The sequence below is a fragment of the Bos grunniens genome, chromosome 10 (assembly GCF_055505025.1).
Source record: "Bos grunniens cultivar Pamir isolate PY7600 chromosome 10, Bosgru_T2T1.0, whole genome shotgun sequence".
NCBI classification, from domain to species: domain Eukaryota; kingdom Metazoa; phylum Chordata; class Mammalia; order Artiodactyla; family Bovidae; genus Bos; species Bos grunniens.
Genome location: NC_141174.1, coordinates 51,108,216 through 51,127,521, shown reverse-complemented (window position 1 = coordinate 51,127,521; position 19,306 = coordinate 51,108,216). Strand labels below are relative to the sequence as shown.

General features: G+C 38.3%; 1 protein-coding gene across 1 annotated transcript in view; it reads left to right on the top strand.

The window, feature by feature from the left end:
• The window catches only part of ALDH1A2 (aldehyde dehydrogenase 1 family member A2), a 124,946-nt gene that overhangs the window by 41,673 nt on the left and 63,967 nt on the right, over positions 1-19,306 (top strand). Inside the window, exons 2-3 of the mRNA XM_086321193.1 lie at positions 17,668-17,772; positions 17,957-18,097. Of these exons, the coding sequence (XP_086177319.1) occupies positions 17,668-17,772; positions 17,957-18,097 (246 nt within the window). The remainder of the gene's footprint in view (positions 1-17,667; positions 17,773-17,956; positions 18,098-19,306) is intronic.

Here is a 19,306-nt window from a genome sequence, read left to right as displayed (position 1 = left end):
GGAAAGCCCAACAGCCATGGAAGCAAGGCGATGCTGCTGAGTCATGCACAGGGGGCGGAGCCATCACCATGGCCTTTCTCTCCACACACCAGTGTGGGTAGCTGAACAATAGAAAGGCTGGTCCATCAAACAAACGCCTGTCGCGCTGAACTACAGAGTAGGACCCCATTCAGGGTGCCCTTTTATGTGTCTGATGTGCCCATTTACAGAGTAGGACCCCAGATGGGGGCCCCTCTATGTGCCTGATGTGCCAAACAACAGAGAAGGACCCCAGGCAAGGGAGCCCTCTAAGTGTCTGAACAGCGGAGCTACGGAGATAGACTGGCCAAAGAGGCCTTCTGATCACCAGCTACAAGAAGCTGGAAAAAAGATTCTGATAGGGCCATAACTCTGCGGTGGAGGCAGTCCATGTCCCTGCACACTTGTGCAGACAGGGTTCTGGCAAGCCAAGCAGCTGTGCCACCTTCACACTCAACTCTTCACTGGGGCAGTGCTGCCACAGACAAAAAAAGTCTTGTGCCTATGCATGCAGGATTGCTTCGATAGTGTCCGATTCTTTGCAACCCTATAGACTGTTGCTTGCCAGGCTTCTTGGTCAGGGATGGGGGGTTCTCCAGGCAAGAATACTGGAGCGTATGGGACAATATTGGTTGCCATACACTTATAGAGCAATATATATCCTGCTGCCCTAGCCGCTGACCCCTCTGAGTACCTGGTGCTGCTAGAACCCCTGCAACCCAAGCAGCTGCACCATCTCCACACCTGGCCCTCACAGGGGCAAACCCAAGTCCTCCAGGGCAGCAAGCAAATCCCAGTGGACGACCCACATGCAGAGGTGGAAATAAAACCACAGTTGAAACCCAGGGGCAGTGTGTCTAAGGAGGAAGACCCAAAACCTTCCCACTAGCTGTACAAGCTGCAGATTAAATCCACATGATCAACTAGGCAGACTGTGTCTATGGAATATATAAAAGGTCATTGAGAGCTTCCACAAAAGAAAACGCACTAGTTCTGATAGCTGTGGACACTGGGGGCAAGAACACAGAGGAGTAGGAGCAGATTAAAATCTGAGCTGCCCCCACAACAGGTCCAGAGGTCAGCACGGTGTTGGAGGGCATCCTAGGGAGGTGAGGTGGACGGTGACTCCCAGTGAGGGAAAGGACCCTGACAGCAGTGACTCAAGAAAAACATTTGTTATTCTTACATCTTGACTTGTTCTGTAGATTCTTTTGGATTTTTTTTTTCTTTTTCTTCCCTCTGTTGTAGTTGTCGATTTTATTGGCAATGTGAAATATAGTTAAGCTTTTGAGCTTTTTTTTTTTTTTTCCTCAGTCACATTTTTTATAGTTGTTATAAACCTCTGGGCTTTTGCAGTTCTGTGGAGTTTTCCTTTTTTTTCTTTTCTCTTTTTTAATTTCAGTTTTTAATTTTTAAACCTATTATTATTTTTTCTACATTTATTCTTTTGTTTTTCCTACTATTCTTTTCCCCTTGCAGTTAATCTTTAATGTATATAAATATTCTTTATCTCTATTAACTTTGCATATCTGTTCTTTCTTTCCTTTCCTCTTAACGTATTTGTTAGCTTTATTTTCATTACTTTCTTCCCCAGTTGGTACCTTGCTTTAGTTTTGTTTTCCAGTTTGTGCTTTAGTTAGTTTTGTTCCGGTAGATATAATTTTTGGTTTCCTTCGTTCACCAGGTCAACCTATTGTAATTTATTTTTGTTGGACCGTTTTGATTTTGCTTATAGGTGTATATGTATATGTGTATATTCAGTCACACTTTTTATTGTTGTTATAAACTTCTGTCTCTATGTTGGGCTTTTGCAATTCTGTGGCATTTTCTTTTTCCTTTTTTACTTCTGTTTTTTTTTTTTTTTCTTATTTTGTTTTTTATAATTTTAATTTTTAAAGCCTATTATATTTTTTCTACATTTATTCCTTTGTTTGCCTTTCCTACTGTTCTTTTCCCCTTGCAAATAATCTTTAGTGTATATAAATCTTCATCTACCTCTATTTAACTTTGCATATCTATTTCTTTCTTTCTTTTCCTTCCTCCCAACATATTTGTTAGTTTTGTTTTCATTGCTTTATTCCCCACTTGGCACCTTGCTTTAGTTGTTTTCCAGTTGTGCTTTAGTTAGTTTTGTTCTTAACTGGTAAATATAATTTTTTGATTTCCTTTGTTTGCCAGGTCCGTCTACTGTACTTTATTTTTGTTGGACTGTTTTGATTTTGCTCATGGGTGATATGTATATATTCCATTATTTTAATTATTATTTGCCTGATTTTATAACTGCCATTTGTCTGGGGTTCATCTTTGGTTTCTCATTTTTGGATATTTATTTTAATCTCACTTAATGCCATAACAAACCACTTGTGGAATCTTCACTCCTGACCAGAGATCAAGCCCTGAACCTTTGGAGTGGAATCACTGACTCCAAGACCCCAGACTACCAGAGAACTAACCTTAGGGAGTATCAGTTAGTGAGAACTCACACAAAGGAAACCACTTGAATACAAAATCTGGCATCACCCAACCACCAGTAGCACCCTGTGTAAGATGCCTCATCTAAACAACAAACAAAACAAAAATATGGACCCAATCATCAGCAGACAGGATTACCACCTCACTCAGCCTTACACATCAGAGGAAAAACAAACAAAAACTCGGCACAAATCTCACCCTATACAAAGCTTACACAAAGCACTGGACCAACCTTAGGAGGGCAGAAACCAAAAGGAAGAAAGAATTCAACCTTGAAGTCTGGGAAATGGAGACCTCAAACACAATAAGTTAAAAAAATAATGATGAAAAGTCAGAGAAATACTACATAAATGAAGGAACAAACTAGAAACACAGAAGTCCAAATAAATGAAGAGGAAATGGGCAAGCTACCTGAAAAAGAATTCAGAAAAATGAGTAAAGATGATCAAAAACCTTGAAAACAAAATGGAGAAAATGCAAGAATCAATGAAAAAAGACCTAGAAGAATTAAAGAATAAACCTACAGAGACAAACAACACAATTACCGAAATTAAAAATACTCTAGAAGGAATCAATAACAGAATAGCTGAAGCAGTAGAACGAATCAGTGAGCTGGAAGATAAAATGGTGGAAATAACTTCGGAAGAGCAGAAAAAAGTAAAAAGAATGAAAAGAACTGAGGATAGTCTCAGAGACCTCTGGGACAATATCAAATGCACCAACATTCGAATTATAGGGGTCCCAGAAGAAGAGAAAAAGAAAAGGTATGAGAAAGTTTTTGAAGAGATTATAATTGAAAATTCCCCCAACATGGAAAAGGATATAGTCAAGTCCAAGAGGTGCAAAGAGTCCCATACAGGATAAACCCAAGGAGAAACACACCAAGACAATATTAATCAAACTAACAAAGATTAAACACAAAGAAAGAATATTAAAAGCAGCAAGGGAGAAGCAACAAGTAACATACAAGGGAAACCCCATGTGCTTAACAGCTGATCTTTCAGCAGAAACTCTGCAGGCCAGAAGAGAATGGCAGGATATATTTAAAGTACTGAAAGGGAAAATTCTACAACCAAGATTTCTGTACCCAGCAAGGATCTCATTCAGCATTGATGGGGAAATCAAAAGCTTTTCAGACAAGCAAGTTAAGAGAATTCAGTACCACCAAACCAATTTTTTTGTTTGTTTGTTTGTTTTATTTTATTTTTAAACTTTACACATTGTATTAGTTTTGCCAAATATCAAAATGAATCCGCCACAGGTATACATGTGTTCTCCATCCTGAACCTTCCTCCCTCCTCCCTCCCCATACCATCCCTCTGGGTCGTCCCAGTGCACCAGCCCCAAGCATCCAGTATCGTGCATCGAACCTGGACTGGCGACTCGTCTCATACATGATAGTATACATGTTTCAATGCTATTCTCCCAAATCTTCCCACCCTCTCCCTCTGCAACAGAGTCCATAAGACTGTTCTATACATCAGTGTCTCTTTTGCTGTCTCGTATACAGGGTTATTGTTAGCATCTTTCTAAATTCCATATATATGCGTTAGTATACTGTATTGGTGTTTTTCTTTCTGGCTTACTTCACTCTGTGTAATAGGCTCCAGTTTCATCCACCTCATTAGAACTGATTCAAATGTATTCTTTTAATGGCTGAGTAATACTCCATTGTGTATATGTACCACAGCTTTCTTATCCATTCATCTGCTGATGGACATCTAGGTTGCTTCCATGTCCTGGCTATTATAAACAGTGCTGCAATGGCCAAACCAATTTTATAACAAATGTTAAAGCGACTTATATAGTCAAGAAATACAAGAGAAGAAAAAAGATCTACAGAATCAACCCCAAACAATTAAGAAAATGGCAACAGGAACATATATGTCAATAATTACTTTAAATGTAAATGGATTAAATGCTCCAACCAAAAGACACAGACTGACTGGTTACAAAAACAAGACCCATATATGTGCTGTCTACAAGAAACCCACTTCAGACCTCAAGACACATATAGACATATGAAAGTGAGAGGATGGAAAAACATATTCCATGCAAATGGGAAGCAAAAGAAAGCTGGAGTAGCAATCCTCATATCAGATAAAATAGATCTTAAAGAAGATTACAAAAGATAAGGAAGCACACAATATAATGATCAAGGGATCAATCCAAGAGGAAGACATAACAGTTGTAAATATCTTTGCACCCAACATAGGAACACCTCAATACATAAGACAACTAATAGACATAAAAGGAGAAACTGACAGTAACACAATAATAGTAGGAGACTTTAACATCCCAGTCACACCAATGAACAGATCATCAAAACAGAAAATTAATAAGGAATCTTATTGATTCTTATGGATTCTTATGAATCTTATGGATCTTATTGATATCTTCAAGACATTCCGTCCAAATGCAGAAGAATACACCTTCTTAAATGCACATGAACACTCTCCAGAATAGACCACATCTTGGGTCACAAATCAAACCTCAGTAAATATAAGAAAGTTGAAATCATATCAAGCATCTTCTCTGACCACAATGCTATGAGACTAGATATCAATTATAATAAAAAAAAGCTGTAAGAAACACAAACACATGGAGATTAAACAACACATTTCTAAATAACCAACAGGTTACTGAAGAAATCAAAAAGGAAATTAAAAAATTTTTAGAAACAAATGACAATTAAAACACAACAACTCAAAACCTATGGGATGTAGTAGCAAAAGCAGTTCTAAGAGGGAAGTTTATAGCAATACAATCCTACCTCAAGAAACAAGAAAAATATCAAATAGACAACCTAACTTTACACCTAAAACAACTGGAAAAAGAAGAACAAAAAAACCTCCCAAATTAGTAGAAGGAAAGAAATCATAAAGATCTGAGCAGAAATAAATGAAAAAGAAATGATAGAAACAGTAGTAAAGATTAATAAAACTAAAAGCTAATTCTTTGAAAAGGTAAACACAATTGACAAACCTTTAGCTAGAGTCATCAAAAAAAAAATCAAATGAACAAAATTAGAAAGTAAAAAGGAGAAGTTAACAACAGACAGTGCAGAACTACAAAGGATTATGAGAGACTATTATGAACAACTGTATGGCAATAAAATGGGTAACCTGGAAGAAATGGACAGATTCTTAGAAAAGTTCAATCTTTCAAGACTGAACCAAGAAGAAATAGAAATTATGAACAGCCCAAAAACAAGCACTGAAATTGATGCTGTGATTAAAAAAAATCTCCCAAAATACAAAAGCCCAGGAACAGATGGCTTCGCAGGAGAATTCTGTTAAACATTTAGAGAAGAGCTAGTGCCTGTCCTTCTAAAACTCTTCGAAAAAACTGAAGAGGAAGGAACACTTGCAGACTCATGCTATGAGGCCACCATCACCCTGATACCAAAACCAGACAAAGACAACACAAAAAAAGAAAACTACAGACCAGTATCACTGATGAACATAGATGCAAAAATCCTCAACAAAATTTTAGCAAACAGAATTCAGCAATACATCAAAAAGCTCATACACCATGATTAAGTTGGGTTTATTCCAGGAATGGAAGGATTCTTCAATATACGCGAATCAATGTGATATACATATTAAAAGATATGAAAGATAAAAATCATATGATAATCTCAATACATGCAGAAAAAGCCTTTGACAAAATTCAGCACCCATTTATGATAAAAATTCTTTTAAAAATGGGCAAAGAAGGAACATACCTCAACATAGTAAAGGCCATATATGATAAGCCTACAGAAAGCATTATTCTCAATGGTGAAAAAACTGAAAGCATTCCCCCTAAGATCAGGAACAAGACAAGGGTGTCCACTTTCACACTATTATCAACATAGTTCTGGAAGTCCTAGCTACAGCAATCACAGAAGAAAAATAAAAGGAATCCAGGTTGGAAAAGAAGAAGTAAAACTCTCACTGTTTGCAGATGACATGATACTGTACATAGAAAACCCTAAAGATAGTATCAGAAAATTAATAGAGCTAATCAGTTAGCAAAGTTGCAGGATACAAAATCAATATACAGAAATCATTTGCATTTCAATATACTAACAATGAAAAATCAGAAAAAGAAATTAAGGAATCAATCCCATTCACCATTGCAACCAAAGAATTAAATATCTAGGAATAAACATTCAGAAAACTAAGATCATGGCATCTGGTCCCATCACTTCATGGCAAATAGATGGGGAAACAGTGGAAACAGTGTCAGACTTTATTTTTGGGGGCTCCAAAATCACTGCGGATGGTGACTGCAGCCATGAAATTAAAAGACGCTTACTCCTTGGAAGGAAAGTTATGACCAATCTAGAGAGCATATTCAAAAGCAGAGACATTACTTTGCCAACAAAGGTCTGTCTAGTCAAGGCTCTGGGTTTTCCAATGGTCATGTATAGATGTGAGAGTTGGACTGTGAAGAAAGCTGAGCACCAAAGAATTGATGCTTTTGAAGTGTGGTGTTGGAAAAGAGTCTTGAGAGTCCCTTGGACTGCAAGAAGATCCAACCAGTCCATTCTGAAGGAGATCAGCCCTGGGATTTCTTTGGAAGGAATGATGCTAAAGCTGAAACTGCAATACTTTGGCCACCTCATGCGAAGAGTTGACTCATTGGAAAAGACTCTGATGCTGGGAGGGATTGGGGGCAGGAGGAGAAGGGGATGACAGAGGATGAGATGGGTGGATGGCATCACCGACTCGATGGACGTGAGTTTGAGTGAACTCCAGGAGTTGGTGATGGACAGGAAGGCCTGGCATGCTGCAATTCATGGGGTCACAAAGAGTTGGACACAACTGAGTGAACTGAACTGAAGGAGACAAAAGAACTGTACACAGAAAATTATAAGACACTGAAGAAGGAAATCAAAGATGACATAAACAGATGGAGAGATAGTCCATGTTCCTGGGTAGGAAGACAATATTGTGAAAATGATTATACTACCAAACACAATCTACAAATTCAATGTGACCCCTATCAAATTACCAATGGCATTTTTCACAGAACTAGAACAAAAAAATTCACAATTCATATAGAAACACAAAAGACCCCGAATAGCCAAAGCAGTCTTGATAAAGAAGAATGGAGCTGAAGGAATCAACCTTCCTGACTTTAGATTATACTACAAAGCTACAGTCATCAAGACTGTATGGTACTGGAACAAAGACAGAAATATAGACCAATGGAACAAGATAGAAAGCCCAGAAATAAACTCTTGCACCAATGGGTACCTTATTTTTGACAAAGGAGGCAAGAATATACAGTGGGGCAAAGACAGCCTCTTCAATAAATGGTGCTGGGAAAACTGGACAGCTACATGCACAAGAATGAAATTAGAACACTTCCTAACACCATACACAAAGATAAACTCAAAATGGATTAAAGACCTAAATGTAAGACCAGAAACTATAAAACTCTTAGAGATAAACAAAGGCAGAACACTAGATGACATAAATCAAAGCAAGATCCTCTATGACCCACCTCCTAGAGTAATGGAAATATAAACAAAAGTAAACAAGTGGGACCTGATTAAACTTAAAAGCTTTTGTACAGCAAAAGAAACTATAAGCAAGGTGAAAAGACAACCCTCAGAATGGGAGAAAATAATAGCAAATGAAACAACTGACAAAGGATTAATTTCCAAAATATACAAGCAGCTCATACAACTCAGTGCTGGAAAAACAAACAACCCAATCAAAAAGTGGGAAAAAGACCTAAACAGACATTTCTCCAAAGAAGACATACAGATGGCTAACAAACACATGACAAGATGATCAACATCACTCATTATTAAAGAAATGCAAATCAAAACTACAATGAGATATCACCCCACATCGGTCAGAATGGCCATCATCAAAAAATCTACAAACAATAAATGCTGGAGAGGGTGTGGAGAAAAGGGAATGCTTGCACTGTTGGTGGGAATGTAAATTGATACAGCCACTATGGAAGATGGTATGGAGATTCCTTAAAAAACTAGGACTAAAACCACCATATGACCCAACAATCCCACTCCTAGGCATATACCCTGAGGAAACCAGAATTTAAAAAGACACATGTATCCCATTGTTCACTGCAGCACTATTTACAATAGCTAAGACATGGAAGCAACCTAGATGTCCATCGACAGGTGAATGGATAAAGAAATTGTGGTACATATACACAGTGGAATACTCAGCCATAAAAAGGAATGTATTTGAGTCCGTCCCGATGAGGTGGATGGACCTAGAACCTATTACACAGAGTGAAGTGAGTCAGAGAAAGATAAATATCGTATTCTAACACATATATATGGAATCTGGAAGAATGGTCCTGAAGAACTTATTTAAAGGGCAGCAGTGGAGAAACAGACATAGAGAATAGACTTACGGACATGCGGAGAGGGGAGGAGAGGGTGAGATGTATGGAAAGAGTAACATGGAAAATTACATTGCAATATGTAAAATGCCGTATGTAAATTACCCAACGGGAATTTGCTGTATGGCTCAGGAAACTCAAACAAGGTCTTTCTATCAACCTAGAGGGGTGGGATGGGGAGGGAGTTGGGAGGTTGGTTCAAAAGGGAGGGGATATATATATACCTTATAGCTGATTCATGTTGAGGTTGCAGAAAACCTCAGAAAATAAAATTTCAGAAAACAAAATTCTGTAAAGCAATCATCCTTCAATAAAAAAATAAGTTAAAAAAATAAAAAGAAAGTGGTGGTATGTATACACAATGGAATATTACTCAGCTATTAGAAAGAACACTTTTGAATCAGTTCTTATGCAGTGGATGAAACTGGAGCCTATTATACAGAGTGAAGTAAGTCAGAGAAAAAAACACTAACAGTATATTAATGCATATATATGGAATTTAAAAAGATGGTAACGATGACCCTATATGTGAGACAGCAAAAGAGACACAGATATAAAGAACAGATTTTTGGACTCTGTGGGAGAAGGCAAGGGTGGGATGATTTGAGAGAATAACATTCAGTTCAGTTCAGTCGCTCAGTCATGCCCAACTCTTTGGGACCCCATGGACTGCAGCATGCCAGCCCTCCCTGTCCATCACCAACTCCCAGAGTTTACACAAACTCATGTCCATTGAGTCGGTGCAGCCATCCAACCATCTCATCCTCTGTCATCCCCTTCTCCTCCTGCCTTCAATCTTTCCCAGCATCAGGGTCTTTTCAAATGAGTCAGTTCTTCACATCAGGTGGCCAAAGTATTGGAGTTTCAGCTTCAGCATCAGTCCTTCCAATGAACACTCAGGACTGATTTCCTTTGGGATTGACTGGTTGGATCTCCTTGCAGTCCAAGGGACTCTCAAGAGTCTTCTCCAACACCACAGTTCAAAAGCATCAATTCTTCGGTGCTCAGCTTTCTTTAAAGTCCAACTCTCACATCCATACATGACTACTGTAAAAACCATAGCCTTGACTAGACGGACCTTTGTTGGCAAAGTAATGTCTCTGCTTTTGAATATGCTGTCTAGGTTGGTCATAACTTTCCTTCCAAGGAGCAAGCGTCCTTTAATTTCATGGCTGCAATCACCATCTGCAGTAATTTTGGAGCCCCCCCAAAATAGTCATCCACTGTTTCCACTGTTTCCCCATCTATTTGCCATGAAGTGATGGGACTAGATGCCATGATCTTAGTTTTCTGAATGTTGAGCTTTAAGCCAACTTTTTCACTCTCCTCTTTCACTTTCATGAAGAGGCTCTTTAGTTCTTCCTTGCTTTCTGCCATAAGGGTGGTGTCATCCGCATATCTGAGGTTATTGATATTTCTCCTGGTAATATTGGTTCCAGCTTGTGCTTCATCCAGCCCAGCATTTTTCATGATGTACTCTGCATATAAGTTAAATAAGCACAGTGACAATATACAGCCTTGACATACTCCTTTCCCTATTTGGAACAAGTCTGTTGTTCCAGCAAATTTGGAAAACTCGGCAGTGGCCACAGGACTGGAAAAGATCAGTTTTCATTCCAATCACTAAGAAAGGCAATGCCAAAGAATGCTCAAACTACCACACAGTTGTACTCATCTCACATGCTTGTTGGAGAAGGAAATGGCAACCCACTCCAGTACTCTTGCCTGGAGAATCTCATGGATGGAGGAGCCTGGTGGGCTATAGTCCATGGGGTCGCAAAGAGTTGGACATGACTGAGTGACTTCACTTTCACATGCTTGTAAAGTAATGCTCAAAATTCTCCAAGCCAGACTTCAACAGTACGTGAACTGTGAACTTTCAGATGTTCAAGCTGGTTTTGGAAAAGGCAAAAGAACCAGAGATCAAATTGCCAACATCTGCTGAATCATCAAAAAAGCAAGAGAGTTCCAGAAAAACATCTGTTTCTGCTTTATTGACTATGCCAAAGCCTTTGTGTGGATCACAATAAACTGTGGAAAATTCTGAAAGAGATGGGAATATCAGACCACCTGACCTGCCTCTTGAGAAATCTGTATGCAGGTCAGGAAGCAACAGTTAGAACTGGACATGAAACAACAGACTGGCTCCACATAGGAAGAGAGTAACATTGAAACATGTATATTACCATATGTGAGATAGATGACCAGTTCAAGCTTGATGCATGAAACAGGGCACTCAAAGCTCGTGCACTGGGACAACCCAGAGGGATGGGATGGGGAGAGAGGTGGGAGGGGGGTTTGGGACGGGGAAACACATGTACCCCCGTGACTGATTCATGTCAATGTATGGCAAAAACCACCACAATATTGTAGGGTAACTAGCTTCCAATTAAAATGAATTAATTAATTTTTTAAAAAAGATCCCATACTATATTTTATACTGGGAAAATGATCCGTGGGCTTAAATAACAGTAAGAGGATGAATTTTATTCTATTAAAAAATAAGTAGTTTTTCTGTTTGATCTTTGGTAGACCTCTGAGAAACAATAAAAGGTCATGGAATATCAATCTTTACATACATTCCTGGTGACTCAGTCAGTAAAGAATATGTCTGCAATGCAGGAGACGCAGGTTTGATCCCTGGGTCAGGAAGATCCCCTGGAGGAGGAAATGCCAACCCACTCCAGTATTCTTGCCTGGAGAATTCCATGGACAGAGCAGCCTGGCGGGCTATAGTCCATGCAGTCAGACATGACTGAGCGACTAAACCACCACCACCACAGCACATACATTTAGAACTGTTCAATAAAGCTTAAAAACTGTAATTGGATCTGATGATACATCAAGATTTAAGAGGTTTTAGTCAAACAGTGAATAAAAAGAGTATTGTCACGACCCATTGCATTCTCCCTTAAACCTGATAAAGTCTAGAAGTGAATGTTTAATGAAACTAACCTCTAATAAATGTTTTTCTTTGGTTACCTTTAAGATCATACTGCATTTCAAAGGGGTATACAGATTCGATGAGCTGTAAAATGTTAGGAAATTTGTTAAATGGAGTGAAAAGAGTCTTATAACTATCAAATAGTTGTGTTTCTTTGGTCTGATCAAATCTGGAAACCAGGGTATAGTGGGAAGAGCAGCAGACTAAATCAGAGCCCCAGAGATGACCTGCTTTTTCTGACTATTAACCTCTCTTAATGTTTTCATCTTTAGTTGAAATAATAAAATCCTGCCATTAGGGTTGTTGTAAGTATTTAATAAACTACTAGGGACTGTTGACCCTGAAAGACTGAAACTGTTAATCATCCTTGCCTCTCCTGTGTCTAGAAATACCTTGCATTTATTAAATACATTATACAAATGAATACAGCATATTAAGCATGTTTACACATTCATAGTAAAAACTTAAAATTTGTTACAAAGTCATTGTGTTTGTGCTCAATACATTTGTATTAAGTGCGTTTATAGGCTTAAGGCATTTTTTCCCTCCTTTTATCTTAAAAAGCCTTCAGTAAAAGAAGACTCCTTTAACACAGGCTCATTGTTTTATCAAATCAAGGAAAAAGCAAAGATCTGACATAATCTAGAACTTAATATTTAAAATTGTAGATATACACTCACTTAGCTTCATCTGTAATCATTAAAATGCCAGGCAGTAGCAAATCAGCTCATCATTGTGTTTGTTCTAAATTGACTGGCTACTAAATGGTTCATAAGTTCAGAAATGTTTGTTGTTGTGCCATAAATTTTATGAAGCAAAATATCTTTATGTATTCTTTGAGCTTTCATAGTCCAAAATATTAGTTTGAATTTTTTCTTAATGTCAATAAGAATTTAATGTTTTTGCCCATATTTTCCCTCCTCCTTTAACTCATCTCTTACAAATCTCCTTAGAAATTGACTTGCATAATTTCTTTTTTTTTAATTGTTTTAGTTTTATTTTATTTTTAAACTTTACATAATTGTATTAGTTTTCCCAAATATCAAAATGAATCCGCCACAGGTATACCCGCGTTCCCCATCCTGAACCCTCCTCCCTCCCCATACTATCCCTCTGGGTCGTCCCAGTGCACTAGCCCCAAGCATCCAGCATCGTGCATCGAACCTGGACTGGCATCTCGTTTCATACATGATATTTTACATGTTTCAATGCCATTCTCCCAAATCTTCCCACCCTCTCCCTATCCCACAGAGTCCATAAGACTGTTCTATACATCAGTGTCTCTTTTGCTGTCTTGTACACAGGGTTATTGTTACAGTCTTTCTAAATTCCATATATATGCGTTAGTAAACTGTATTGGTGTTTTTCCTTCTGGCTTACTTCACTCTGTATAATAGGCTCCAGTTTCATCCACCTCATTAGAACTGATTCAAATGTATTCTTTTTAATGGCTGAGTAATACTCCATTGTGTATATGTACCACAGCTTTCTTATCCATTCATCTGCTGATGGACATCTAGGTTGCTTCCATGTCCTGGCTATTATAAACAGTGCTGCGATGAACATTGGGGTACACGTGTCTCTTTCCCTTCTGGTTTCTTCAGTGTGTATGCCCAGCAGTGGGATTGCTGGATCATAAGGCAGTTCTATTTCCAGTTTTTTAAGGAATCTCCACACTGTTCTCCATAGTGGCTGTACTAGTTTGCATTCCCACCAACAGTGTAAGAGAGTTCCCTTTTCTCCACACCCTCTCCAGCATTTATTATTTGTAGACTTTTGGATCACAGCCATTCTGACTGGTGTGAAATGGTACCTCATAGTGGTTTTGATTTGCATTTCTCTGATAATGAGTGATGTTGAGCATCTTTTCATGTGTTTGTTAGCCATCTGTATGTCTTCTTTGGAGAAATGTCTATTTAGTTCTTTGGCCCATTTTTTGATTGGGTCATTTATTTTTCTGGAGTTGAGCTGTAGGAGTTGCTTGTATATTTTTGAGATTAGTTGTTTTGTCAGTTGCTTCATTTGCTATTATTTTCTCCCATTCTGAAGGCTGTCTTTTCACCTTGCTTATAGTTTCCTTTGATGTGCAGAAGCTTTTAAGGTTAATTAGGTCCCATTTGTTTATTTTTGCTTTTATTTCCAATATTCTGGGAGGTGGGTCATAGAGGATCCTGCTGTGATGTATGTCAGAGAGTGTCTTGCCTATGTTCTCCTCTAGGAGTTTTATAGTTTCTGGTCTTATGTTTAGATCTTTAATCCATTTTGAGTTTATTTTTGTGTATGGTGTTAGAAAGTGTTCTAGTTTCATTCTTTTACAAGTGGTTGACCAGATTTCCCAGCACCACTTGTTAAAGAGATTGTCTTTAATCCATTGTATATTCTTGCCTCCTTTGTCAAAGATAAGGTGTCCATAGGTGCGTGGATTTATCTCTGGGCTTTCTATTTTTTTCCATTGATCTATATTTCTGTCTTTGTGCCAGTACCATACTGTCTTGATAACTGTGGCTTTGTAGTAGAGCCTGAAGTCAGGTAGGTTGATTCCTCCAGTTCCATTCTTCTTTCTCAAGATAGCTTTGGCTATTCGAGGTTTTTTGTTTTTCCATACAAATTGTGAAATTATTTGTTCTAGCTCTGTGAAGAATACTGTTGGTAGCTTGATAGGGATTGCATTGAATCTGTAAATTGCTTTGGGTAGTATACTCATTTTCACTATATTGATTCTTCTGATCCATGAACATGGTATATTTCTCCATCTATTAGTGTCCTCTTTGATTTCTTTCACCAGTGTTTTATAGTTTTCTATATATAGGTCTTTAGTTTCTTTAGGTAGATATATTCCTAAGTATTTTATTCTTTCCATTGCAATGGTGAATGGAATTGTTTCCTTAATTTCTCTTTCTGTTTTCTCATTATTAGTGTATAGGAATGCAAGGGACTTCTGTGTGTTGATTTTATATCCTGCAACTTTACTATAGTCATTGATTAGCTCTAGTAATTTTCTGGTGGAGTCTTTAGGGTTTTCTATGTAGAGGATCATGTCATCTGCAAATAGTGAGAGTTTTACTTCTTCTTTTCCAATTTGGATTCCTTTTATTTCTTTTTCTGCTCTGATTGCTGTGGCCAAAACTTCCAAAACTATGTTGAATAGTAATGGTGAAAGTGGGCACCCTTGTCTTGTTCCTGACTTTAGGGGAAATGCTTTCAATTTTTCACCATTGAGGATAATGTTTGCTGTGGGTTTGTCATATATAGCTTTTATTATGTTCAGGTATGTTCCTTCTATTCCTGCTTTCTTGAGAGTTTTTATCATAAATGGGTGTTGAATTTTGTCAAAGGCTTTCTCTGCATCTATTGAGATAATCATATGGTTTTTATTTTTCAATTTGTTAATGTGGTGTATTACATTGATTGATTTGCGGATATTGAAGAATCCTTGCATCCCTGGGATAAAGCCCACTTGATCATGGTGTATGATCTTTTTAATGTGTTGTTGGATTCTGATTGCTAGAATTTTGTTAAGGATTTTTGCATCTATGTTCATCAGTGATATTGGCCTGTAGTTTTCTTTTTTTGTGGGATCTTTCTCAGGTTTTGGTATTAGGGTGATGGTGACCTCATAGAATGAGTTTGGAAGTTTACCTTCCTCTGCAATTTTCTGGAAGAGTTTGAGCAGGATAGGTGTTAGCTCTTCTCTAAATTTTTGGTAGAATTCAGCTGTGAAGCCGTCTGGACCGGGGCTTTTGCTTGCTGTAAGATTTTTGATTACAGTTTCAATTTCCGTGCTTGTGATGGGTCTGTTAAGATTTTCTATTTCTTCCTGGTCAAGTTTTGGAAAGTTGTACTTTTCTAAGAATTTGTCCATTTCTTCCACGTTGTCCATTTTATTGGCATATAATTGTTGATAGTAGTCTCTTATGATCCTTTGTATTTCTGTGTTGTCTGTTGTGATCTCTCCATTTTCGTTTCTAATTTTATTGATTTGATTTTTCTCCCTTTGTTTCTTGATGAGTCTGGCTAGTGGTTTGTCAATTTTATTTATCCTTTCAAAGAACCAGCTTTTGGTTTTGTTGGTTTTTGCTATGGTCTCTTTTGTTTCTTTTGCATTTATTTCTGCTCTAATTTTTAAGATTTCTTTCCTTCTACTAACCCTGGGGTTCTTCATTTCTTCCTTTTCTAGTTGCTTTAGGTGTAGAGTTAGGTTATTTATTTTACTTTTTTCTTGTTTCTTGAGGTGTGCCTGTATTGCTATGAACTTTCCCCGTATAGACTTTAAAACAAAGGCTGTGAAAAGAGACAAAGATGGTCACTACATAATGATCAAAGGATCAATCCAAGAAGAAGATATAACAATTATAAATATATATGCACCCAACACGGGAGCACCACAGTATGTAAGACAAATGCTAACAAGTATGAAAGGAGACATTAACAATAACACAATAATAATGGGAGACTTTATTACCCCACTCACACCTATGGATAGATCAACTAAACAGAAAATTAACAAGGAAACACAAACTTTAAATGATACAATAGACCAGTTAGACCTAATTGATATCTATAGGACATTTCATCCCAAAACAATGAATTTCACCTTTTTCTCAAGCGCACATGGAACCTTCTCCAGGATAGATCACATCCTGGGCCATACAGCTAGCCTTGGTAAATTCAAAAGAATAGAAATCATTCCAAGCATCTTTTCTGACCACAATGCAGTAAGATTAGATCTCAACTACAGGAGAAAAACTATGAAAAATTCCAACATATGGAGGCTGAACAACACACTGCTGAATAACCAACAAATCACAGAAGAAATCAAGAAAGAAATCAAAATTTGCATAGAAACGAATGAAAATGAAAACACAACAACCCAAAACCTGTGGGACATGGTAAAAGCATAATTTCTTAAACCATTAGTCTCTTTGCCATTTTAAGATAGCCTTCATTTCCTATATAAAGAAACCAAGGCTCTTAAGAAAAATCCTGGAGAGACCAATTGGAAAGTTACAGGCCTTTTCCCTTTGCCTACCCAGCAAAAGGAAAGAGATCTAACTGGGGTTTACACGCGTAAGTTGTTCAACTCACCAGTTGGTTTGGTCAAAGTCATTGCTGTGTTCTGGTTCTGACTATAAATTAGGCAAATACTTGTTCCAGCACCATTCAGATTTCCTTGTGAACTCACTTAAGGCCTCTGACAGAGAAACTAGTAGCTTAAGCTGGATGACTGTCAGTTTGATCCATGATTTACCCCTTTTGGGGTATTGGCCAGAGCCTGGACTATAATAAATACTTTCTCAGCCTCAGTATATGCTCTCTATGTAGGTGAGACTGTCCTTCCTTCCTTGTTTGACTGTCTTAGTAATTGACAGATTTACTAAAGGTAAGCATTATATTTAATCTTTGGATGACATTGAGGTAAAAATACCATAAAGGAAATTTATGAATTGAGGGTAAGGCTAGACTGCATAATGATCAAGGTTTTCTTGTAACTCTTCAGATTCTGTACTTTAGTTATATACCAGCAAGTATGCTGTGCTATGCTCAGTTACTGTCGTGTCCAACTCTGCAACCCTATGGACTGTAGCCCGCCAGGCTCCTCTGTCCATGGGGATTCTCCAGGCAAGAATAGTGGAGTGGGTTACCATGCCCTCCTCCAGGGATTGAACCCTGGAGGTAACCCAGGGACTGAACCCAGGTCTCCCACATTGCAGGTGGATTCTTTACCGTCTGAGTCACCAGGGAAGCCCAAGAATACTGGCAGACCAAGTATTATTACTATAGTACTTTTGTATAATACAGCACCATTGACTGACTTTCTGTCACTTGTCTCATGGAGGCCATTCTGTTGTCTATTCCCTTAGATTTTTATTAACAACGAGTGGCAGAATTCAGAGAGTGGGCGAGTGTTCCCTGTCTATAATCCAGCCACAGGAGAACAGGTGTGTGAAGTTCAAGAAGCAGACAAGGTATGTTCATCTGAGAAGAAAAATTGCTATGAAATAACTACCTTCAGACAGCAAAACACTAAACTTATGCTCTCCAGACATCACCACTAATGTTTATTTATCACCTTTTTTTTTTTTTTTGCGTGTGTGTGAAAGCAAATGTTTCTTCCTTTATTGTATCATTCTCTCTTTTCGTCTATAACAGGCAGACATAGACAAAGCAGTGCAGGCAGCCCGCCTGGCTTTCTCTCTGGGTTCAGTGTGGAGAAGGATGGATGCTTCAGAAAGAGGCCGTCTGTTGGATAAGCTTGCAGATTTGGTGGAACGAGACAGGGCAGTCCTTGCGGTAAGTAACCTAAGAAAACATCTTTACCACCAAACATCGTCTTTACCACCAAACTTACCATCCATTGAAATATAGATTCCTCAGTCTTTCTGAAAGCATGATATGATGCAGATCTGGGGAACAAGTGAAGGAGTACATAATAACTCATGAAAAAGGGGAGAGGTTTGGCTTTTGGGGACCAGCTGAGTGTCTTTTCTTACTGAATTTTTAAGAACAAACCCATAGCTTCCCATGACTGGTACAGACCTTGCTGCTTTCCTTGTCCCTCTCCCTCCCACCCTCAACAAAAAGAACAGAAACAGTCCAGCATGGGAAAGTGACCATGTTGCCTGCAGGAAGCCAAACCACTCTGTTGGCTTTCAGAAGAGTTTTGCCTCTCCAGTGTGAGCCCCTCTTGACCAAAGAGAATCCTTCAGAAGCAGAAGGCGTGATGCAGACCTCTCATACACCTCTGCTCCCTTTGTTCTTTTGTCACGTTGTAGAATTAATAGAAAGGAGAGACAGGAGACAGCAACTTTCTTTTGCTACAACGATCATTTTCTCACATAAGGGACATTCCTTTCCTAGTGGTTTGTTGTTGTTGATGCTGTTTTAAAAATAGAAGTCAGTTTCTTTGAGAATACAAACTCTTTTGGACACTGGAACCATTTTGGAATGCCTGTAGTCTCCACCTGCATGACCCATAGTTGATCATTTAATATTGAGGGCATCCTTGTCGAGTCAGTGCATTAAGGTCATGAATACTATGGTCTCCCCTCTGCTTGGAAAGTCACATCACTGTTGGGTTTCCTTTGTTGGGGGAGCATCAGTCCCTTCAGCATTGTCACTTCTACCATCACGCTCCCTTCTTCCATCCCCTTCATGGATCTGTTTCTAGTGTGGAAACAAAAATGGATGCTTTATGGAGATGGTTTGGAACTCCTGCTGTGCATAACACATATTTGTCCATAAAAGCATTTTCTGGTTTGGTACTTCAAGGAATGCTGTTTCCAATGAGATGTTTCTACATATTGGGAAAAGGTGTTTCATGGAGATTCATAAGACACTTGGCATATTAAAGACTGACAAGCCCTACTCAGTGTGTCTCAACCCTCTTGGAGCCTCAACACTAATTTTCTGGCTAACCTGTCAATATCGTACAAAACAGTTCTTTGGCGTACCTTGGGGGAATGCTGGTCTGTATGCTGTCTTTTTACTGGATTTTGATTT